This window comes from Terrapene carolina, unplaced genomic scaffold (genome assembly GCF_002925995.2).
Source record: "Terrapene carolina triunguis isolate 2854851 unplaced genomic scaffold, T_m_triunguis-2.0 Scaffold23, whole genome shotgun sequence".
In the NCBI taxonomy this organism is placed as follows: Eukaryota; Metazoa; Chordata; order Testudines; family Emydidae; genus Terrapene; species Terrapene triunguis.
This window is the reverse complement of record NW_020664374.1, coordinates 11,718,202-11,742,551: the sequence shown is the minus strand read 5'-3', so window position 1 is coordinate 11,742,551 and position 24,350 is coordinate 11,718,202. Positions and strand designations below refer to the sequence as shown.

Here is a 24,350-nt window from a genome sequence, read left to right as displayed (position 1 = left end):
CACTGAAAAGAGAGAACAATCTTTCAAACCCATCATTTTGCCAAGTAAATGCACTGTTTAATGGAAAGATGATAACTATGGTAACAATGCAGGGTCAAATGTCTGAGGAAAAATTGCCACACCGTCAGTCACACAAGCTAGTTATCAATTTAGGCAATTAAAAGGAACTAGCAAAACCTCCAGCTGAAAGCATTTATTTTCAGTCTGTCTTTTAATTGCACTTTGTATCGGTGATTAAACCATCATTTACTATTCTTGATTACACAGGCATTGGTATGAAGGCAGTGGTTTTGTCTACATCTGTGCTCTCACTGGTTAGTGATTCCATAATCCTCAAAACACATCTTTTGGTGAAAATGCAGCAGATCACATTTCATTTTCTCTACTATGAACCTTAAAGATCCTATTACTTTATGCAACACTCTTTTGACTAGTTGAAAAGTGGCCTTTAGGGGATTTTAAGAGACTCAGGAAGTAGAGTAATAAAAACAGAAATATTAGCAATGATCAACAATACCAAAAATACAATAGCTGATGAAGCAGTACTGAATTTTCAAAATGCAAGTAGTAAACATTTTTAAAATGAAAGAATTAGGACACTGTTAATGACCTGCTTAAAACTCCCCTATCTCTTGACTGGCACATTGTTACCCAAGCATGACTATCTCCAGCGCCAAATTAATTCAATGGAAGTAGCAGGATTCACAAAAGGATCAGACATTTACATAAGTAACAAGAATATCCAGTATTATAATAGTAAAACAAAACCAAGACATTTAGAAGGGATATAAACTTCCATGCTTCTGGGCATAGAGTGGCCTCTAACTATTGGAGGTCAGGCAGAAACTTTCCCCAAGGGCAGATTATCCCACAATTATTTATTACAGGCTTTTTTGCATCTTCCTCTGTAGTGCTTGGTGTTGGTCACTGTTGGAGGTAAAATATTGGATTAGATCAGTGATTCTCAACCCGCGGGCTGCTTGCAGCCCAATCAGGACACAGATCCGGCCCATGTGACATCTGCAGGGCCATACAGGTAGTATATATATTGTGTGAATGTGGCACACAACACAGAGAACTGCATATGTGGCCCACAATGGTAAATAGGTTGAGAACCACTGCTTTGATCCAGTATGGCAATGCCTGTGTTCCTGAGTGTGCATGATTGTTGACAGCTCTAGAAAATGACTGCTTCCCTAGATCCAGATACCAGCTATAACAAGGACAGTGACAATGCAAGCTTCTCCATAACCCCATCCAGTATTGAGGCTTCAACCTGGAGGGACTGCCTCTGAGATTAGGAATGTGTGTCTGCAGAGATTGCTCACAAGGATGCCAGTTAATATCAACTGCAATGAAAAATTTTGTGATGTCAGCATCTGTCCACTAACAAACAAGAAAACCTTAGTATTGAGAAGCCTTCACCATTAATGTGAGAGAAACCTAAACAAAGTTTGTCTCACACAGGCAGAAATTTTGATGCAACAGCCTTCAAGTTCCACTTTAATAAGCACTACAAAGACCTCAGAGCCATTACCTGTGAGAACAGTTAGAAATCGTTTTTAAAAGTTTCCACAGTGTATTGATTATAACCACCCTTCAGGCTACCACATTCAGGGCATTACACAATATAAGGCTTCTCATCAAACTTCAGGACAAAGTTATATCTGAAATTACACCAACACTCAGAGATCAAAGATCTGTATAATTCAACTGCTTTTTTGTTATATTTTACTATTCTGTTCTCATTCTCAACTAGGTAATAACTGGTTACTTTGATCCAGTTTATATTATCTATGTTCGTTTTAAGTTTTCTTTGTAAGCCTTATTGAGATTATAAATACTAAAACATTGTTCCTTTCCCTGTCTGGACCCTATCACACTGGATGGTTTTAGTGAAATTTCTAAAGCCTTTGAGAAATGTCTCATGATAGAATTCTAATTATTCCTTCCCAAACTCCCTTATGTGATTGTTTAGCTTTTCCCAGTTTGGTTGTGGTGTAAAATATTTATTTATATACATGTATGTTCTTTGTAATAGGACCCTAATTTTTGCTCCTTTGATTATTGGTCTGGTCAATAAATGACACTGCCAAAACCATCATTTTAATGGGAAAACCTAAAAATTAACAGTATGAAGAAGGATCCTTAAATGTTTAAGGGAAAAACACAATGTTGGACAGCAACAGGGGAAAGGTCACTGGATTATGGAAACACTTTACTCACTTTTCCTCTGCAATTTTTGGAGAAGGAACTTTTGGTAGGAGCTTTCTGCGTTGTTGAGCTTCTTCTAGGAGGTGTTCGTCTTTAGGGAAGATTCCCACCATCAGATCCATCGTAGTTTTTATTTTCACAGTAGGATCCAAAATATCTGCTAGAGATTTATCTTTTCCGACAATCTCTCTGGCTAGTTCCTCAGACTTCCAGTCTTCAAAGGTCTTCTCTTTGGCCTTCACGTAGCTGATTACAGGGATGGAGGCATCGTTGTCCTTCAAGTTGTTCCCAAGTGCTTCGGCTGATTGCAAGTCAGGAAGTCTGGTTTTGCTCTCAGGCTCTGGTTCTACACCCCGCCTTGTGTAAGCACAGAAACGCGAGTAGGATTGCTCAGAAGTACTGAGTGTTTTAATCTGGTCCTTCTCCAAACCACTAGGTAAGGCAGGAGGCTCCATGGTGCTCACGAGGTTCTGGCGACTTTCCTTCTCTGCATTGCTCTCAGAATGAACTATCTTGATGGGAACCATTTTTACTGTAGTGTTGTTATCGATCACTCTTTCAATTCTGGAAAAAAAGAAAGGGAAATTAACTGTTATAAACTCAAGATCTTTTTATTCTGATTCTTATCCACAAAAAGGGAAAAGGTGTCAGTCTGTATGCTAACAAAGATCAATTTATTAATACAAGGAAATCTCTTCTCATATCACATCTCAAAGCCTCAACTTAGAGACCTGCCGTTTCTCATACATTTTAAAAGTAAGCCATTATTTCACTTATACAGATCTCCAGCATTAGCCTCACACTACACAAAACATGACTTTTCTACAGGCTACAGGACTGACAAAGTACGATACTTACAACTGTCTTGAAACAGTTCAAAACATGAGTATGAAAAATGCAGGGTTTTTTTTTTAAAAAAAAAACCTTGCATGTAAAATATGAGAGTCTCATAATCAGAACCTAGTTTATCTTTGCATAAATAGAAAAAAAGAAAAAATATTTAAAAGAGAGGGAAAGAAGAAAAAATAGCTACTCATAAAAGAACAATTATATTTAAAGCTTTAGTTTTTGTCATGGATATTTTTAGTAAAAGTCACGGACAGGTCACGGGCAATAATGAAAAATTCACGGAAGCCTGTGACCAGTCCTTGACAGGTGGATGGGAGCAGTGGGGATGGGCCGCCTGCCGAGGCCGGGAGCCGCGGGAATTCCCCCATGCCCACAGAGGTGGGGAGCGGCAGGGGTCCCCCTGCTGCCTGCGGTGGACGGGAGTGGCAGGGATCCCCATTGCTGCCTGTGGCCGGGCAGCAGCGGGAAGCAGCAGGGCTCCCCCCCTCTGCTGTCTGAAATCACGGAGGTCTTTGGAAATCATGGATTCCGTTACTTCCATGACTAAATCGGAGCCTTAATTATATTCAATTCTGCATTGTTTTGTCAGTGACAGCCTATTGCAGGGATCCTCTAATACATACTGCTGAGCTATCTTGTGCTTAAGACAAGATATTCAATCAAGAACATGTCTTTTTTTAATGGTAATTTAGATTTTAAATTAGAAAATAACATGTTAGATCAACAGCAGCTGTTTATACTAGTGGAGTGTGTGCGCTGTATGTACAGTATAAAACCAAAACACAGACGGGGTGGTTTCAAGTTTGAAGAAAGTTTAAAATTATTGCTTTAATGTTGTGGGTTTAGAAAGTTTAGCCCCAGCAAAGGAACATTGCTAAAATATCTGGTTTCTGCTGGCTGGCTTTCTTTTAGATTAGTGACTGAGAGACATACACATATAGCTCCTTGGCTATATGTCTGGCTGTGTCCCAGAATTAAAAATAAAGCTATACTTTACTTTCATGGTGAACAGAAAATAAATCAATGTTGTACTCCTCTGCAGTGGTAATCTATATATTTATATTTGTGTCTGTATGAATATACAGACTATATTACACACATTCACTCAACCCTATATGAAATGACATATGTAGATGATATTTTGACTATACTGCATATGCAATATTCTGATAGATCTAAAAAAGAATTCTTCTTAAAAAAAGGGGGGGAAAAACACACCTCAAATCCTTCTCCAGTAAGGATCTTTTCAGACTGTCAGTCAGTTTGGAAAGTTCACACTCAACTCTGTCTTTCACTCCGAGCTCTCTCAGCTCATGATTCAGCAAATCACCTAAGCATGTGTTTAAGAACCAGTGACTTCAATTGGACTTATGCACAAAGAACATGTTTAAGAGCTTTGCTGAAAAAGGACCTTATTTCTTTTTTTCTTAAACAACAACAACAACAACAACAAAACTTCACACGGAAGAACCTTAAACCCACCTTAAAAATGAAAGACAACAATTCTACACTAAAATTGCAAGCATCAGTTGAGTGATAGTGTTATCACACTGCCCAATATCAAAAATATAGGGTGAGATTTTCTAGAGTGCTAAGCATTACCATAACTCTGATCTACCCGAAGTCAGCGGTAAAATTCCTGTTGACTTCAGTGGGAACAGAGAGAGACGAACGCTGGGTGCTTTTGAAAATCTCCTCTGCAGCATGTTTAAATTGATGCATGCACACACACACCCATAAGACCCATTACATATTTCCTAATCTATTGTATGAAATTCCAAATCCTCACATAAACTACACTTGTGGCTATCACTAAGCTGAGCCCACAAAATGGCATAATTGTTTCCATAGCATAAGGACACACAAATTATTACAGAGTAGCTGTTGCTGCTCTGTGGTAAATGTTGAAGCCAGCATCCCATCATAATCCCAGTTTTTATTCTCTCCTAATGACCTCAAAAATGAAAGTGATCCCGGGAAATCTGGCATCCAGCCTCTTATACTTGAGAATAGATATTTTCCCAGAAGTTTAGGAAAATTCAGAAAAGGAATTTGGAAAATAAAGGTGTTTTAAAACTTCCCCACAGTTCACTTAGTCAGAAGTGCCCTAAATTAATGTGTGTGTGGTGCGAAGGGGAATATGGAGGTTGTGGGGTATAGGAGACCGGGGAGAAACGCAGAGGAGAAAGAATCAGATATAGAGCAGGGGACAAAGGACCAGAAGAGACATGGCTTGGGTGGGGATCACACAGAAGGACTGGCGGTAAGTTTCTTCCCTGCTTTTTGAATGACCATGTACTAGGCATGAGGGGGGCACAAAGTGGTACTCCTGGGAGAATTCTGTGCCACTGCGCAATGCAGAATTTTGCAGAAAATGGTGTGCGTGCAGAATTTCCTCCCCCACCCTGAAATGAGCTGCAGAGATATTGGCCACCACTAGGGGCTGCTGGACTTGGAAGAGCGCAGCTCTCAAATAGAAGACAACGCCAGGGGGAAGTGGGAGGGAACTGGAGGATTCCCAGCAGCTGCAGAAGAAAGGACGCGGTGTGCAGGAAACTCTGTGCAAGCCTGGGACCCAACATCAGGCTGTTTCTCCCTCTGGATACCTGGCCTCTAGGGGGTAGAGGGTTCAAGTGTCTGGGCTTGGGGGGAGGACGAGGCTGGGCTCTGGGGGGTAGAGGGTATACATGTCTGGGCCAGGGAGGGCCCCATGCCTGGGCTCTGGGTGGAAGGAGGTGTGAGTGTCTGGGCTGGGGGGGCATGGCTGGTCTCTGGGGAGGCAGGGCAGGGCTGGGCTCTGGGGGGAATGGGGTGTGAGTGTCTGGCCCCCCAGCTGGGCCCTGGGGAGGAGGCAGAGAAACAGGAACTGGGTTGTCATAGGGATTTCTTTAACTCTCTACTCCTGGGGGAATTTTTGTGTGTGTCTGTATTGTTACAGACATACTTGCTGACAGGTATTTTGAAATAAATTACCAAAAATAATTGAAACTGGCATGATTATGTAGTGTTATTTTGACAAATAAAATTTGCAGAATTTTAAAATATTGTGTGCAGAATTTTTAATTTTTTTGGCGCAGGATTTTTAATTTTTTGGCACAGAGTTCCCTCAGGAGTAAAAGTAGGGGGAAGCAGATTGGCAGAATATGGAGGAGATGACTGAAGGGGAGGAGGGCAGGGGCAAAAGAAATGGAATGAGGTTGAAAGTGACTGGGGGAAGCACAGAGAATGTATGTGCAAGGGAAGGCACGAACACAGGTGCAGAGACCTTGAGGAGGTATCGATCGGAGTGCAAAGGACCTGGGGAGGAGCATGGGGAGTGGAAGGGAGATACTAGGGCACTCTAAGGGGCAGAGGCCATGGAGGTGGGGGCAGAGGACAGCAGACTTTGGAGAGGTGGAATTACGGAAGGTGGGTGCAGGGAAATTGGGGAAGGTATGCATCCATGGATGGATGGAAAGGTGGCGTCTTATACAAGTTAAATATCTAGAATACATTAAATGCCTAGAGCTACTCATGTGATGAAAGCTCCCCCCTCTTCTCCACACCCCTTCATACCCTGCCTTGATATTACTCCCCACTGCACACACACCTCCCATGGACTTGCTGAAATCTGCAGAAGAGGAGCCAGGTTTGGGTGGGAGACCCTGTCTGTTGAAGCATGGGTTTCCTCACCTCCTCTCCCTACGTCCTAATCCAATTTACATTTTTGGTGCCCATTAAGAAAACAGGGAAATTCACAAACAAACAAAAATGTAGTTGAAGAGTTCAGGTTGAAAGAGTGCTTGAATGGAGTCCAGCCAAGGCTCCCTCCTACCCCAAACTGCGCTCTCCTGACAAAAATTCTATACTTGTTAAAAGACTAGCAAGATGTACAGGTAAGGGAACCAGCCTGCTCCCTAGTGCCCCATGACTTCCACTACTCATGCAAACTTAACTTTGCCGCCTTGTTTTGTTCTATAATGAAATATGCTGTTGAGAGCATACAACTGATTTTACACATTACGACAGATTGTACACACTCTCTAAGGGATATGGACACCCAAATCTCATTAAGATTAGTGGAAATTGGGCATCCAAATCCCCATGGCAATCTTAGTCTAAATATATAGTCAAGAGTTCCAAAGAGGCATAATCCCAGGGCATACAAGTTATTAGATTCAATGCTGGGGTAGGTAACTGGGTGAAATTCTATGGCCTGTGATATACAGGAGGTCAGACTAGTTTGTCCCTTCTGCCTTAAAAATCCATGAAGCCACATGAACACTGAAGAAGGTTTTCTCACAGTATTAGGTGATGGTGGACTAGAAGAATGTACATAGGAATAAAAAGAGTGGAATGACTGATAAGGTGTTTTGTGTGTGATAAGCTGTTTTTGGATCTTGCATGGTTATATAAGTATGTGGAAAGGGGAGAGAATTTTGACATGGAGGTAAAGGGACCTGCAAAGGTATGGAGATGTATGCAGAAGAGGATTGCTTACAAGTTTGGATATTAAATCATATTAATTATATTGTTTAGAAATTACCGGTAATACACACAAGATTTTTTTTGGTAGCAAGCTATTCAATAGTTTACTGGAAATGTATCTCTTAAATATAAATTGGACTATAATATTCCTGCTCTTTATTTTGTAACTGACATTTTTGTGTGTGCAAATTTAAGGACTCAAAGTTACAGTTGAATGGGCAGTGTAAGTCAGGTGGGGCAATGGTAAATGAAGGAGAATTATATGGCAGTGGAGAACTATTAAATTCCAAAGTTACTAACGATTGTGGCATTTTTTAAGAGTATTTGGTTAAAAAAGTGTAATTTTACTGGAAATACTCTGAAATACACTTTCAACCTTAACTCTTTTAAGAACGTTTTTCAATTATAACTATATTTTACACACCATAAGTACAGTGTATTTCTCCATGCAATAAAATAATTCTAGCTAAGATGTTGCAGAAATTGCCATGCCTTTACATTATCAGCAAGATATCTTCCCTACAGAAAGACAGATGCATATTAACAGTACCAGACACTAGGAGCCTACAGTACACACACTAACATTTCTGAAAACTGGCATGCAAGGAATCAGAAAGTGTTAAGCATCATTGTTAAATTGAATGCTAAACTACTCAATGTATTCCACTTATGAAATAAGTACAATAGAGAACAGAGATATGACACACATTTTCCCTCTTGTTACAGTAACTTTCATTAGGTGAGTAATTTGAGGACAATAAATTGTATACATACTCAAGGTCAGCAGTGGAGATTTTTAAAGTGTTAATGGAAGATGTACGGCTAAATCCCCATACACTGTTTTCAAAATGTCAACCAATATATGTGCATATAATCAGGCACATCAACATTAAAGTTGTGTAAAAAGGCAATGCCAAATAAACTTAATTTACCATGTAGTCTTCAATATCTATTCACAATGCAGTACGGGAAGGAACTCATTACTGTAATTCACCATTGTGCCTAGGATTGGAGATCATATGCTATATTTCACTTATTGTAATAAGAATAGCCATGCTGGGTCAGACCAATGGTCCATCAAGCCCAGTATCCTGTCTCTTGACAGTGGCTGGTGCCAAATGCTTCAGAGAGAATGAACAGAACAGTCTATTATCAAATAATCCATCCCCTGTTGTCCAGTCCCAGTAGGATTGCCAACCCTCTAGGATTGTCCAGGTATTAAAGATTAATCCTTAATTAAAGATTATGTAATTTGATGAAACCTCCAGGAATATGTCCAACCAAAATTGCCAGCCCTAGCTTCTGGCAGTCAGAGATTTAGGGACACCCAGAGCATGGGGTTGCATCCCTGATCATCTTGGTTAATAGCTATGGATGGACCTATCCTCCATGAACTTATCTAATTCTTTTTTTAACCCAGTTAAACTTTTTTGCCTTCACAACATCTCCCGGCAATGAGTTCCACAGGTTGACTGTGCATTGTGTGAAGATGTTCTTCCTTATGTTTGTTTTAAATGTGCTGTCTATTAATTTCACTGGATGACCCCTTGTACTTGTGTTATGTGAAGGGGTAAACAACACTTCCTTATTCACTTTCTCTACATCATTCATGATTTTATGACCTCTATCATCTCCTCCCTTAGCCATCTCTTCTCTAAACTGAATAGTCCCAGTCTTTTTAATCTCTCCTTACATGGAAGCTGTTCCATGCTCCTAATAATTTTTGTTGTCCTTCCCTGTACCTTTTTCAATGCCAATATATCTTTTTTGAGATGGGGCAACCAGAACTGCATACTATATTCAAGGTGTGGGTGTACCATGGATTTATAAAGACATTATGATATTTTATGTCTTATCATCTATCCCTTCCCTAATGGTTTCTATCATTGTTCCCTTTTTTCATTGCCATTGCACACTGAGTAGATATTATCAGAGAACTATCCATGATGACTCCTAGATTTCTTTCTTGAGTGGTTACAGCTAATTTAGACCCCATAATTTTTTATGTATAATTGGGATTATGTTTTCCAATATGGATTATTTGGCACTTATCAGTATTGAATGTCATCTGCCATTTTTTTGCCCAGTCGACCAGTTAAGAGAGATCTCTTTGCCATCAGCTTTGGCCTTAACTATCTTGAGTAATTTTGTATCATCTGCAAATGTTGCCCTGTGTTCACCCCCTTTTCCAAATCATTTATAAATACATTGAATACGTTTCCTTATTTTGCTTTCTGATGTAACCATCACAGCATTGAGATGTAGTTTTCAGTACCTGAATTTCCTTATATTGAACAAAGAAAATACTAGGTCTTTAAAGAAACAAATTATAGCAATTTATAATTAGTGGATTACAGTGCAAGTATTTCACCAAATTCTTGTGCTTAAAAAAAAACAACCACCACCTCTTCCCCCTCTCCCCCGGAAAAACCCACACCACACATGCATACAAAATTTTAACCTTCTGGAGTCCTCAAGTTCTTTACTAAGATAAAACAAATGATGACTGAAGGATACTGTCTTCTAGAGAGGCTTCATTAAAAACAACAAATTTTTGCCACAAAAGGTGCTCAGAAAAGGAAAAGGTAATTTGCTAGCTATGAAGTCACATGTTATGAAAATCATGAGGTGCAAAAAAATCTAGAAAACATGCAGCAGCAACATCAATGTGTCAAAAATGCTTTCGTTTTACAAATGCCATTTTTGATCCTGAAAAACTGAAAATAGAACGGATAAATCTATACTGCTACTGTGGACAATAACCGGACATGCACACAGAGAATGCACTGGGAACATATTGGAAAAAATATATATCATTGCTGACCTTTAAAGAAAAATATGCCTCTTTTACTCAGCATAGCAACCTCAATACTCATTTAACGAGTATCGTTTGTCTCCACTTTTCAACCATGAATTATAATGTCATATTAAGTGTTTAATGAAAACTTATATTCCTGAGCCTCCTGGAAGGGTTTATTATGTAGCAGGAAAATGACTGTTTATGACATCATTGTATGCAGTGTTGTTGCAGCCATGTCAGTCCCAGGATATTAGAGAGACAAGGTGGATGAGGATTGGACCAACTTCTGTTGGTGAAAGAGATAAGCTTTCAAGCTTACACAGAGCTTTTCTTCAGCTCTGGGAAATGTCCTCAGAATGTCACAGGTAAATACAAGCTTGTATTTACCTTGTATTTAGCTGTGACACTCTGAGTACATTTCCCAGAGCTGAAGAGCAGCTCTGTGCAAGCTCTAAACAGAAGTTGGTCCGATAAGATATTACCTCACCCACCTTGCCTCTGTTTATGATATTGGCAGCATGGGATGCCATACAGCAGACTATAAACCAGCTTATATTTACTTCAACATCAGACACAAAGTGTATGAAAATTGGGAAAGGAGGAGTGGTAGGGGGAGGGAGAAGACTGGTTTACATTCTCTGACATTAGCTTCCAAGTCAGGTGATATAAAAAGTGACACCACTTGTTAGCACCCATCAGTAGACTGCTCAGGAATGCCAAGCTGCATTAAAAACTTTTATTTGGCGGAAGGGAAAAAAAAACCCCACAAAATTCATAATTGGCACATAAGCGTACCTCACATGTAAGCCTTTGCGATAGGTGCCACCAAAATGAATGCAATTTTCTTGCACAATAATTGTTTTAGCTCCCTGCATGTAGTGGGTTAGAAACCACCCCATAGCTGGGCAAACATTTCATCCCATTTAGATAGTTTCTGTAATGGAAATTCCAGTTAAAATTTTAGAACGGAGCAGCATTTCTATTGATCTACTGTCCTTCAGCAGAAACCAAGACAGACCAGTTGAATGATAGCAATGGAATTAACTAGAATTTCAAATATGGTTTAGATATTTGTTGCAGCAGTTGCTATTGCCCTACAGAAGTGTGTCACTTGCAAGACATGCTGGAAAGGTTAATACAGAATAGACCCAAAGGCGGTTTCTTCACACTTCTTCACTAAAAGTAACAGCCAATTGTTAACAAAACCTAACATGGGGACGGGGCTTCTAAAAGGCACATAATTGTAAAGGCACAATACCTTGCTGGGTTCTCATCCTGGACAGATACAGGAGGCTTGTCAGTCAGCTTCTGTGGAGCAAACTGAGGTGAAGGGGACCTTGACGTCTCCATTCCAGGTTTCTGAAGGTAGCGATACTTTGAAGACAATACAGGTTCAGATTTAAGATGTGCTTTCTCTTCTAAGTGCTGACATACATTCTCTGTGGATGCTGTTTGCCGGAGCCCCTGAGGATGAGCGCTCTTTAGTTTTCCATTGAACGCTGCAGGACTCTGAATGTAACCTGTAATTACCTCACCAGAGCTGGGGGAAATGGATTGAATGGGCTTCCTGGGTACTGCCAGCAGCGATTCTGAAGAGATGCTGAGTGAGGTGGAATTGTCCTGGCCCCTGTATTTATTATCTCGTTTGGGTGGGGGAGGCCTCTGAGGGACAGGTCCACGTCTCTTGTTCAGCAATGTCAGCTCTGTCCACTGACTTTCCTCTCCTCTGCCTTGTGGCAGACAGGAGTGGCTCTCCTGCAGTGTCTGCGGCTCAGAATAAGTGAGAAGGGGCAAGCTGCAATCCTTGCTTTTCTCATTCACGTTTTCCTGGGAGTATCTGTAATCACTGGGCAATGTCCCGGATCTTCCCCGGCTCTCTTGAGACAAGACAATAGGTTCTCTTGTTTGAAATGGTCTAACAGATGCCTTCCATTTGGGTCCTAAATTTTGGTCCAGCTGAGCCCTTTGTTCTCCTGGGTTATCTTCTGGGAATCCTGTTTCAGCTTGCCTAGAAACAGAAGAAAAATCAAATCATTAGTCAGTTACTGTGCTATTATTTCGTCCTGTGTATTGCTACAGAAGTACTGGGAAGCTTGGAGACAGATTATGTCTGCCATATAATATTAACTAACAGCTACAACCTACTTTAAAATATATATAATATTGTATTTCTAATGTAATGTGATGAGTCAAAGCACAATGTCGGTCTAAATTAGGTTATGTTGTGTCATGCAATGTGACATAGCCTTGAGTTACCTGAGGCACTACAATGCACATGGTATATCTGAACATGCAAGAGTATTTTCTTCTAACTTTTGTGTAAATTAAAAGAATGGCTTCCTTGTATGACCTTCAACACTCAATTAACATTTCTTTCAATTTCCAAGTAAGTAATGAATGCAGTGTCTAACTAAATGCAGATTGCCAAACAAGTCCGCTCTCTATTATTTTAAAATAGTATACTAGACATCATAATTCACAGCCCTCATTCATATGGCAAAATTAACATAATCTTGGGGTTTAAATTTGCAGATATAAATTACTGATGCAAAATTAATACATACTGACAAAAGCATCAAATGCAGTGGTACTGATAGGGTGAAGGAAGAGACATCTTTTAGAAACAGAAAATAAAAGCACAATATTTTGGATCGAGGTCTATATTAGGCTTAACAAATAAATCAGATAGAGTCTTTGTCCTTACAGCATGAAGTATTGCTGTGGCTAACAAGTCCTGTCTCATCTTATACAGATATTTTTGTTTTACTCCAGGTCTATATTTCTCTTTGCTTTGTAGTCACCAGGTTGAAGCAACTCAAGGCTGGTGCCAAGCACAAGAAGTATAGTTGAGTTGTCCTCACCAGAGAAAGACACATCAGAAAAGAAAGTAAGTTAAAGTACCTCGGAGACCTAGAAAGAAGGCAGGTTTGTTCTCTGCTTAGGGGAGGCTGGAGAGATACTGTGAGCTGAGAAAAGAAGCTGTAACAGAAAAGTAAAAGATTTCAGAGTATATTATTTCATTTGCGCCACTGGAGGTTTTGTTATCTGTATTTGGAAATGAGACTGGGCAAGTGTAAGAGGGACTACAAGTTTTCTTTAAAAAAATAAACAAACTAAACTGGAATGCTTGACCAATGAAACACAACAAAATGAAATCTGACATCAAGGGTTACATTGCGACTTTATCAATCTATTGATTTCAGCATGATTCTACACTGGAAACCTTCCTTTACTGATTGCAGGTGTTATTTCCACAGGCATTAAAAAATAGTGCGTACTCATATTTGATTTCATTTTTAAAAGGCAGATCAAAATATGCTTATTTCTATTTTAACTTCAAAATGTCAGAGTTTTTCACCCCCTTTCTGTCAAAATACCATACTTTAAAACAGAGGGTTGAAAAACCTAGTACAGGTAATATAAAGATCATCCATTATTAATTTTTTTTTTGAGTAGGGTACCAAACCTCCATTTTTCCATATGGCACCTGGAGCTTAGTCCCTTGCATCAAGTACATCATATTGGAAATTACATTGAAATTACGTTGTGTCACAACATGAAAACTTGATAACTGAATCAAGTTATCACTAGTTCCTCAGTGTGCTGTCTGGAGACAAAGTAGAAAAATTCAAGTTGCGTGGGTGCCATTGCAAATTTTCTCAACAGCTGAAGATGTGTTTTCCCAAGCAGGTCATGGTGGGAGGTAAAACAATGACTCAGTTACCTAAGGTTTGCCATGCTGATAAGTGTAGTACTATAATTTTGTTTCTGTATTTTACTAAGATGCCCTAAAACCTCATGTTTCTTTCCTTCTAAGGCTGATAAACCAGACAGTGTCTGAAACAAACAAAAGGCCTGATTTCAAGCAAAAAGGTCACACCAAGTGTGGAAAAGTGGGATTATTTTGTAATATTTGTATGAAACCTATGTGGGCCACAGTTTCCCTATATGCTACATTATTACCTAGGGGTCTCTGGCAGGCTAAGACACAGGTATCAATGGTGCCTAGCTGTCTGGGTCTTAAGTCCCATATCAGTGGAGTTCCTCAGAATACAATGGCAGATCCCATTGCCCTGTCATTGACACCTAGCAAACAACGACCATAGATTGCTCCCCCTCTCTGCAGGAAGCCAAGCAGCATTTCCCCAGTGGGAGAACAAAGGTCCAGAGGAGGGTTAAAAGTGGACTGCAGGAAGAAGGCAAGCACACCTGGAAGTCTGATGGATTACGGTTGGGCTCTGAGCTAACCAGAATGGACTATGCTTTAATCTTCATTCCTCTATGCCGGGGTGGGCAAACTTTTTGGGCCGAGGGCCACATCTGGGTGGGGAAATTGTATGCAAGGCCGGGGCAGGGAGTTGGGGTGCGGGAGAGAGTGCAGGGTGTGGGAGGGGGTGTGGTGTGCAGGAAGGGGCTCAGGGCAAGGGATTGGAGCCGAGGAGGGGTGCGGGGTGTATGAGGGAGCTCAGGGAAGGGGGTTGGGGTGCAGGAGGGGTGTGGAGTGCAGGAAGGGGCTCAGGGCAGGGGGTTGGGGTGCAGGCAGGGTGCGAGGTGCAGGCAGGAGCTTAGGGCAGGGAGTTGGGGGGTGGGGTGCAGGAGAGGTTCGGGCTCCGGCCCAGCGCCGCTTACCTAAAGCGGTTTCGGGATGGCAGCAGTACACACCAGGGCTAGGGCAGGCTCCCTGCACGCCTGCCGTGTCCCCGGCCCCGCGCCGCTCCAGGAAGCGCTGCACCCCCTGGAGAAGGGGGACGGAGGGCTCCGCGTGCGTTCCCCATTCCCAGCCAATGGGAGCTGCGGGGGCTGGTGCCTGGAGGCAAGGGCAATGCCCAGAGCCCTCTGCCCCCCGGCCCGGAGGCTGAAGGGATGTGGTGCCGGCCGCTTCTGAGAGCGGCGTGGGGCCCACGGCGCCATGGGGGGCAATCCCGCAGGCCGGATCCAAAACCTTGAGGGGCCGGATCTGGCCCGTGGGCTGTAGTTTGCCCACTTTGCTCTATGCCAATTTAAGAACTTCTGCTGTGTTCCAGATGACTAATAAACCCTACTGTTTTCACAATGCTGTGTAAGAGTCACTGCAAATGCTTGGAAAGGTGCACTGATCCCTAAAATGTGTACAATTCTCTATCAAGGGTCTGTCTCATTTAGACTAGCTGAACAGAGCCCGGATCGGCGGGTAGCGATCGATCTATCGGGGATCGATTTATCGTGTGTAGTGTAGACGCAATAAATCGATCCCCGATAGCTCTCCCGTCGACTGCTGAACTCCAGCTCGGCGAGAGGCAGAAGCAAAGTCGATGGGGGAGCGGCGGCCATCGATCCCGCGCCGTGAGGACACGAAGTAAGTGATTCTAAGTCGATCTAAGATACGTCAACTTCAGCTACGCTATTCTCGTAGCTGAAGTTGCGCATCTTAGATCGATCCCCACCCCCGCACCGCCCAGTGTAGACCAGGCCTGAGAATCTGGCTCATGAAGTTTTATCACTGAAATGGGCACTGTCACAGTTGGTGTGTTGACCTACTTGTACAAATGTCTTATCTGAAAGGTCTTGCCTTTCAATATGAAAGGCACATCAAAAAGGACCTTGAAAGTAAGTCCTTCCCAAATGGTTCAGATTACTCCAAAGGTTGTGCCAACCAGCACTGCCAAAGTAAACCAATTTTTAGGCCTACTGTACCACCCTTGACAGTGTCTCGTGAAGTTTTTAATCACACAAATAAAAGGATTCTAATCGGGGAAAAAACACCCATAAAACAAGTATAGTTCATGAAGATTCTTTGCAAATACAAAACAGTAAAATGAGTAGTTCCTTGTGCAGCTGAATGTTGTTTTGGTGCTGTCCACTCAACTATTCTTAAGGTTTTGAGAGCACTTCCACTATAACCCCAGCTTTTCAGTCATATGTAAACACTATTCTGGGCTCAAACTTGATAAACAAAATCCATTTTTGTGCAATTAAGAATTAAGGTAATGTTTTAAACCTAAATATTGCACAAAGAAAAGGTGAGCAGGCATGGATGCCATTTTCACACTCATTACTCAAAAATGACATTTTAGAAGTTTTTTGCCAATATTATGGGTCTGTAATGCATAAAGCACAAAATTACTTCGGAAAATAGTTTGTAAAGGTAGGTAAAGTGCCTTCTTTTAAAATGATTTTGAATTTCTACACTTTAAATTGATATTTACATGGCAACAGTCCATAACAGTTGTGAAGGAGACATTTTAGCTTATCAGTACAATGGTAACTCTCTTACAATCAAATGAGAAATCTCTCTCTATCTTGGTTTCTTTAACTATTTAAAATGTAAACATCCCATTTTACTAGAAGATGCTTAAAACTGATAAAACACCAAAAGATTCAGGACGTGATTCTCATTCACCCTAAGGCCACTTCATGCCATTCTAGGCAGGTTAGAGAACGTAAGAACAGCCATACTGGTTCAGACCAATGGTTCATCTAGTCCAGTATCCTGTCTCCGACAGTGGCCAGTGCCAGGTGCTTCAGAGGGAATGAACAGAACACGTTAATTCTGAGGTGCCATGAAGTGGGAGTGAATTATATTTAAAAAACAAATTTATATATTTACTCTACTTGAAGGACCCTTTTCACTACTAGAGTGGCGTGGCCTTGGTGTAAATGAGAATCACGCCCTCGGATTTAAGGGCCGGATCCAATAATCCTTACTCACATCTGGTCGGATCTCGCAACGCTGACTTAGAGAATCAGAGTTTCCCTGTTGAGTTCAATGTGAGTGGGGCTAGGCTTTTAAATAGTCCCACTGACTTTTATGGAAATACTCACAAGAGTAAGGGCTGCAGGATTAGGCCCTAGGTACTGAATACCGATGTCTGACAAAAGTAACAACCATTGTTCCTCATCTAGGTAACTGATGTACAGCTTGATTTTTTTTATGCTCACTCGTGATGCCAGAAAGTCCTTTAAGCTCTCTGATTTCTTTTTATTAACATAGGTCATAACATACTACATAATGGCAATGGTGGGGTACACAGAAAGTCAAGATCACAACATCAGAGGGTCCAAAGATGTGAATTGCATGCACTGCTGCAGCCAGTCTGCAAAGTTTATATTAAACTTGACATGCAAATCGGAACTGTTTTTGCAGGTGAAAGTGAACAGGACACAGCGCACTATTAAGTTGACATGTTTACACATCCAAAAATCATTTGTGTTTTAGAATTTCTGATGAGATGTTCTTAACAATCCTTTGGCTTGTACCACAATGAATGCTTTGATAAATAGTACTGTCATCCTCCAAAATAAAATGAAATAAAAAGTATTTAAAATGTTACAGTGTAGATGACTTAAGGAATGCGGTGTTTCCAATTGGTGGGGTAAAGTTTAATGGGACTGCATATGTGCCTTCATACAGTTTCTATGAAAGTAAACACACATTTTACAGTGGCACACAGGATGGTTATGGGGAGAAGGTAGCTGCATTCAGCATGGGAGATCATTTACATTCAGGGTGGGTGGGTTCTCATGCAAAACATGCTAATCACTTTACCCTGAAGAGATTTGATCTTACTGTTCAGAAAGGAGGAAAAGAAAGAAAGCTTCAAGCACCAGAAGAACCCTGTGGCAAGAACCTGCAAAGTGTTACATTAGTGTAAGTACCAAGAAGTCCACTAAAAAGAGGCTGATTTAAAATTTTAATTGCTCTGTAGAAAGAAACACACAAAATATGGCGCTGCAGAGATAAAGTCCACAGAAACTTGCAAAAGAAACTATAAACACCACTGGAAAATTCACCTTTTGTAAATAGAAAACAACCTTATCATAAAATGAGGTTCAAATAAATATTCCAGCTACCATGTGGCACAATGAGAGAGATTTTTAAGCCTTTGACAATATGACTGTAAAGGCATTGCTGATTTACTGCTTAGTGCAGAACAAAATCCATTTAATCATTGTACATTTTGATGGCTTTGGCAAAAATAAAATCCCAAACATTTCAGCTACGTAAATTTTCAAAGAGAAAAGAACTGACACAGTTCTAATATTACCGGCTTAAATAAATTTTATACATACAAGTAACATCCATAAATTTGCCTCCATTTAGGCCAATGATCCATGGTCACCTTATTTATCCATCACCAATCACCATCATCAAAAGCTTCATATACCAGATCATCTTTATACCTGAGAGACTACTTCTTTCCCCAGCATACACTGCCACAGTTGTGAAGGAGAGTTCCTGATTCTGGATATCCCTTGATTTAACAGTAATTGTTTGCAGCATGTTCTCCATAAACGTTCTGGGGCTCTGCAATGCATTGCAACCTATGGAAAGATGTGCTGGCTTTGCAGGGCCCATTTGTTTTATCTGGCTTTTGCAAAAAAAATTAGGGGGGATAGACATACAGATTGAAGTATGAGGGTGCTGGTGTTTGTAAGTGCTGCAGCTTGGTAGGAGGGATGAGCCGATGGTACTGAATTTGTGCTTTGTAATTCTAAAGAACTGGCAGGGCACTCATAGCCTGGCATGGGTGCTTTCTACTTATTCTAAATTGAAAGAAAATAAACCAAATAAAATATTGCAGCAATAACCTCCTGGCCTAGAAAGGAAGGAAGTGGACTCCTCTGGAAGCAATCCCCTCCACGTATAACTGGCCATGTCTAAATCTTTACATGACATTGGACTCTGTTATTTAAGACAACTTTTCCATATCCCATCTTAACAGATGACATCTGTGGAGTCATGTCAGCACTCAGTGCTAGGGACTCTGCTTTCAATGGTCACTGGCAGAATCTCTGGATCTTGCTTTTCTTGATTGTCCCTCGAAGCCTGAGCAAGTATTTTGTTCACAGATTCATAAATTCCAAGGCCAGAAGGAACCATTATGATCATCTAGTCTGACCTCCTGTATAACACAGGCCATAGAACTTCCCCAAAAGAATTCCTAGAGCACAGCTTTTGGAAAAACATCCAAGCTTGATTTAAAATTTATCAGCGATAGAGATAAATCCACCACGACCCTCGGTTCAATTAGGCTTTTGGTTCAACACTGATTTGATTTTTAAACATTTGCCATACAGTGCCTGAGTACCATGCAAAATTTGCCACACTGGAGATGTGTCTTGAGAATGGTACGAGTTGAACTCTGGGCACATGTTGCACATTTTAATTGCAATTTAAAAGTTGATTAATTCCAATGGTGTAAAAATATACATTCCTGATCAGAGCAACAAACAGAAACAGGAGACCTGTGTGCACTCAGAGCAGATAGCAGTGGTCTAATTTATCACTGTTCACAGGTGTGTAAAATGCGTGGTTGGGCTTAAATCATTTTTTTAGAAGTGTCCTACAGAAGTCCATGAGCAATCACCAGAATGGATCATTTTGTAGTGCATGGGATGGCCCATGTAGCATCTCTGAGGTATATGACAAAACCCATTCCCCTTTACTTTCCTTCAGTATCTACCTACTTTCTCTTGTTTTACATTTAGACCTTATCTAGGATAGGGCTGACAAGTGAGATGTTCAGTTGAGTTAGCTAGCTCAGTCAGTGAAAGTAATCCAATTAGCATGTTGTAAACTACAATTTCTTTGTCTTGACTTGATTTGTAGAGGCGTTTATTAGATCAAGCTAGATAACTTGATGTAACACCGCACCTGTAAACCCTAGTTTAGATATGGCTTTAGTTACAATGTGTTAGCTAACATTTTAAAAATACCTCTTTTATCCTAGGCTTGTCTATATAGGGATGTTTTAGCGGTTATACAGGCATAATTATATAGGATTTAACTCATCCCAGTGTAGACAATCTCATTCCAGTATCAGAGTGGCTTTCCTTGGTTTAGTTTAAACCTCCTTCTTAAGCAACATAAGATAAACTGAAAAAAGGCACTCTGATATCCAAATAAGAGTATCCACAGATGGGGAGTTATACTGGTATAATTACAACAATTTAAATTCCTACTTTAGGTTATACTGAACAAAAATCTTCCCCAGGTAGGCAAGGCCCTAATCTAGACAGTTTTAGGCTTGGTCCACACAGAAAACTTAGGCTGACCTAGCTACATTGCTCAGGACTTTATGCAGTAAAGCTGATCTAACCCTCAGTGTAGGCATGGCTATGTCAATGGAAGGATTCTTCCATCGACTTAGCTACTGGCTCTTGGAGTAGAGGATTACTCTAACATTATGGAGATCACTGCTCTCACCATGCCTGAGCCCTTGACTGGATGCTACCTGGTGGAAGATGGAAAAGAGGAGGACAACAGATGACAATAAAACTACCAAGAAAGATGCTGCTGTCATGGGAACAGACTGTGATGGAGCAAGAAATACAACATTAGACAGGCAGCGGTGGAAACACTGGATTGCCTCATGTGTCACAAGGTACAAGAACATCTATGCTGATAATCAGTCCCTCCACCCCTGCCCTCAACAAACCTCCTTACAGCACACAATTTGATTCATGCCTTAAAAAAGGACAGATCCCAAGATCAGGATTGTAGCAGAGGCTTACAGTAATAACCGTAAGTGTGCCCATCAGACTTGACTGAGTAGCAGTGTTTTGCAGAGAAAGGATCAGAGGATGCAGCAGACTCATTCTGCAGCTATGCTAACCTCTTCACTGCTGGATCATTCCCCACATTCTTTCGTTTTGTTCTGCCAGAGCTGGCAGGTGATTTTCTGCTAAACATTAACAGGCAACTAGCATATTCTGTAGCAGTTAAATATGACATCTGATTCTATAGAACAGTAGTCAGTGGAGTAATCTGAAGAGAGTCAGAAAGAAATTGAGATTTGACAAGAAATTGCTAAAAATACAGATGGCACAGTGCTTTCCATCATAAATATCTTCTTTCCCCACATCCCCCTCTCGGTAAATTTTAACAGGTGAACTGAAGTGAAATTAGGGGGTTTGCTTTTACCAGTTCAGCCACTGGATTCTCCTACACCTGCTGTTTTGTTTTATAATTATTCCATACATCATTAAATACCCTGAGCTCAAAATATTAACAGCAGCAGCTATATTCATTCTCAAAATAACTGATGTACTGTATTTCATTCCATGCCAGAATATCAGGACTTGCACGTTTTAGTCAAAGATCCATTATGCAGCTACTCATCAGGACCCTGATTCAGCAAAGTATTTAATCAAGTGCCTTCCAAGCATGGGAGTAATCCCCTTGAGTTCATTTGGACTGCTCATGTGTCTAAGGTTAGTTATGTACATTGCTGAACTGGGTGCAGAATAACTTAGCCAACGCCTCACTAATCAAAGAGTCTGCCTACGCTGGAACTGGAGCTGTGATTTCCATCTTGAGTCGAGCTCCAGCGAGTGCACTAACAACAGAGTGTAACTGTGACTGCACGGGCAGCGGGAGGGACTAGCCCCGATGGGTACATAGTTAGGGTTTCAGACAGGATTGTACTCAGGGAGACTAGCCCATCCAACCACCGCTACATGGCTATCTTTAGCATGGTAGCTTGATCAAGAGCTACTGGCAAGGGTACGTCTACCTGAGCTGGAAATTACACCTCCAGCCCCTGGGCAGACACCCCAAAATGGAGTGGAAGACCGAGCTATAAAATCTAACTTAGTTATTCTTCATGCTAACCATGTTTTTAAAATGTTCTTCTATGGTATTCCCTCCACTTATCCTTAATCCCCTTCCTAGCTCAGTGCCTCACTCCCACCAGTAATGGTGTCCAAATAGCTTTTTCCAGAACATAAAACACCAGTGAATCCTGAAAGTGACAGCCCCATAGAGCAGCAGAGTTAGTTGCCCAAGTGCTATTATCTAACTACACATTTCTCTGGGTATTAATCCAAAGACTTTAATACACATTTGGAACTATTACAGTTATTATGTAAACCACTTCTGTGTATTTTTTAACTGCTTCCTTCCCCAGGGTTCCAGAGCTTCTAAAATCTTCTTTGGTGCCTAAAAGTGGTACCCCCTGCTCAGCACTCTTATGAAATAATAATAATGATCAAAACAAAACAACACCGCATTGGATGTGGTGTAGCTGCCTTTTAAAATCTCAAAAGATCAGCTATTAAAAGTGGAACTGGATCATAATACGGGCTAACCATTACCTATATTAACCACACCTTCAGTTTGAGAGGTGTCAGGCAAATGAATGTAAAGTAGCAGTTGTCAAGTCATCACTGCTGCATCCTGTACATATTCAGAGTCATATTTGCTCTTTGCAGAGCCAAAACAGCTATGGGAGAGTCAGTTATTCTGTCACTTTTGCTTGTATTGCAGTAGTGCCCAGAGACCCCCAATCAAAGATCAGGGCCTCACTGTCTAGGCACTGTACACACAATGAAAGAGATAGCCTCTGACCCAAAGGGCTTGCAATATAAGATTAAGACAAACTAACGGTCAGACAGTTACGGTTAATGTAATAAGCAGTGGACCAGCTGCCTAACTTAGAGAATTGTAAATTAAGTACTAAGAGCAGGGCTACCCGAAGGGCCAAATCCTCCTACTCTCTATTCCACACTGTGCGTTAAATGTGTCTCTCAGTTATGCCAGTGAGACTTCCCTGGCTGTTGGGATCAGTGGGGGTGATCTGCCTAACTGAGACCAGAATATTGTCCAATGAGGTTGCCCGTGTGTAACTGAAAGAAGTGGCTGCAGGACAGGCAATGAAAAAGACCATGTTGTTACTTATAAACTGAACATGTGTTGAAGAAATCACCGAGATAAAATCAATACAGAATTCCAGCAGACTGGCTTTGCAGTCACTTTCAGACTACAACTGCTCTTGAAGCCTGTTTTTAAGTTACTCAAATACAAATGATCAACTGTATTCACATACCAACCCCTTCCCCAATAGAGAGCCTTCCACATCTCTGCAGCAGTTCTCGTGTCCCACTTTTCCATCCCTGTGCCAGCCACTCTGCACTGCACCCTCTATCCTCCCCAATCGATAACTGTACACCATAGCCAGAAGGGTTCCTAAGGCAACAAAGGGCATCCCCTCTGTCCCTGCATAAGCATATTGCTTTCAAAATACACCCACTACAGAGGAGCAAGACAGAACTATTTTATTGTAAGACAATAAAAATACTCAAATAAATGTGTTTGATTATTGTGTCACCAAAATCCAACAAATAAACACCAAGAGAAGGAGATCAGTTTTCTCCAGGAGGCAAAATTTTATAGCAGAGCTGTCATTCCTGAAAATAGGGGATTGTAATGGGAAGATTGCATAACTCTCACCATTTAACAGAGGGCCAAAGACATGACTGAACTCCTGTTGAAGTCAATGAGAGTCTTTCCATCAACCCGTTCAATCACGTCCCAAATGAACTGTGAAATCTCACACAATCAGGCCTTGTCTACGCTACACAATTAAGTCGACCTATGTTAGGTCGCTGTATAGCCACTGCAGTAATTAGTGCCGTTTTTCATGTCCACACTACCCTCCTTCTGCCAATGGTTCAGATCCTCATCAAAGGTGTTTGCACCAGTTTAAGTGGGGCACTGGGGAGGAGGAGAGAGGATGACAGCTCGAGCTGGGAGCCCCACTACCCAGCACTGAGAGCCCAGGCTCTCTGCGTTGGACAGTCATGCTCCCAGTTGGGAGCTCCGTGTGGAGCTGACAGCCCGGGCTCTCAGCGCTGGGTAGGGTTGCCAGGCAACTGGTTTTCGACTGGAACGCCCCGTCAAAAAGGGGCCCTGGCGGTGCCGGTTGGCGCTGCTGACCAGGGCTGTTAAAAGTCCGGTCAGCGGCAGTGTGGGGGGCAGGAGCTAAGACAGTTTCTCTGCCTGCCTTGGCTCCGCACGGCTCCCAGAAACAGCTGCCACTCAGGGGTAGGGGCAACACGCGGAGTACCGGCTCTGCAGCTCTAATTGGCCAGGAACTGCGACCAATTGGCCAGGAACTGCGACCAATTGGAGCTGCGGGGGCGGTGCCTGCAGATGCGAGGGCAGCACACGGACGGAGCCTCCCTGCACCTAGGGGCCAAAAGGACTGGCAGCTGCTTCCTGTATATACACACAGATATTACAGACAGAGCTGGTAGAATT

The 24,350-nt window shown here is 41.6% G+C and overlaps 1 protein-coding gene across 3 annotated transcripts in view; it reads right to left on the bottom strand.

The window, feature by feature from the left end:
• The window catches only part of LOC113406218 (protein Shroom2-like), a 188,484-nt gene that overhangs the window by 10,371 nt on the left and 153,763 nt on the right, over positions 1-24,350 (bottom strand). Inside the window, exons 6-8 of one of the 3 annotated variants that reach the window (XM_026649543.1) lie at positions 13,232-13,309; positions 11,589-12,338; positions 2,227-2,778 (exon numbers count right to left, since the gene is read on the bottom strand). In XM_026649543.1, the coding sequence (XP_026505328.1) occupies positions 2,227-2,778; positions 11,589-12,338; positions 13,232-13,309 (1,380 nt within the window). The remainder of the gene's footprint in view (positions 1-2,226; positions 2,779-11,588; positions 12,339-13,231; positions 13,310-24,350) is intronic. The other 2 variants (XM_026649546.1, XM_026649550.1) reach the window with 2 other exon arrangements.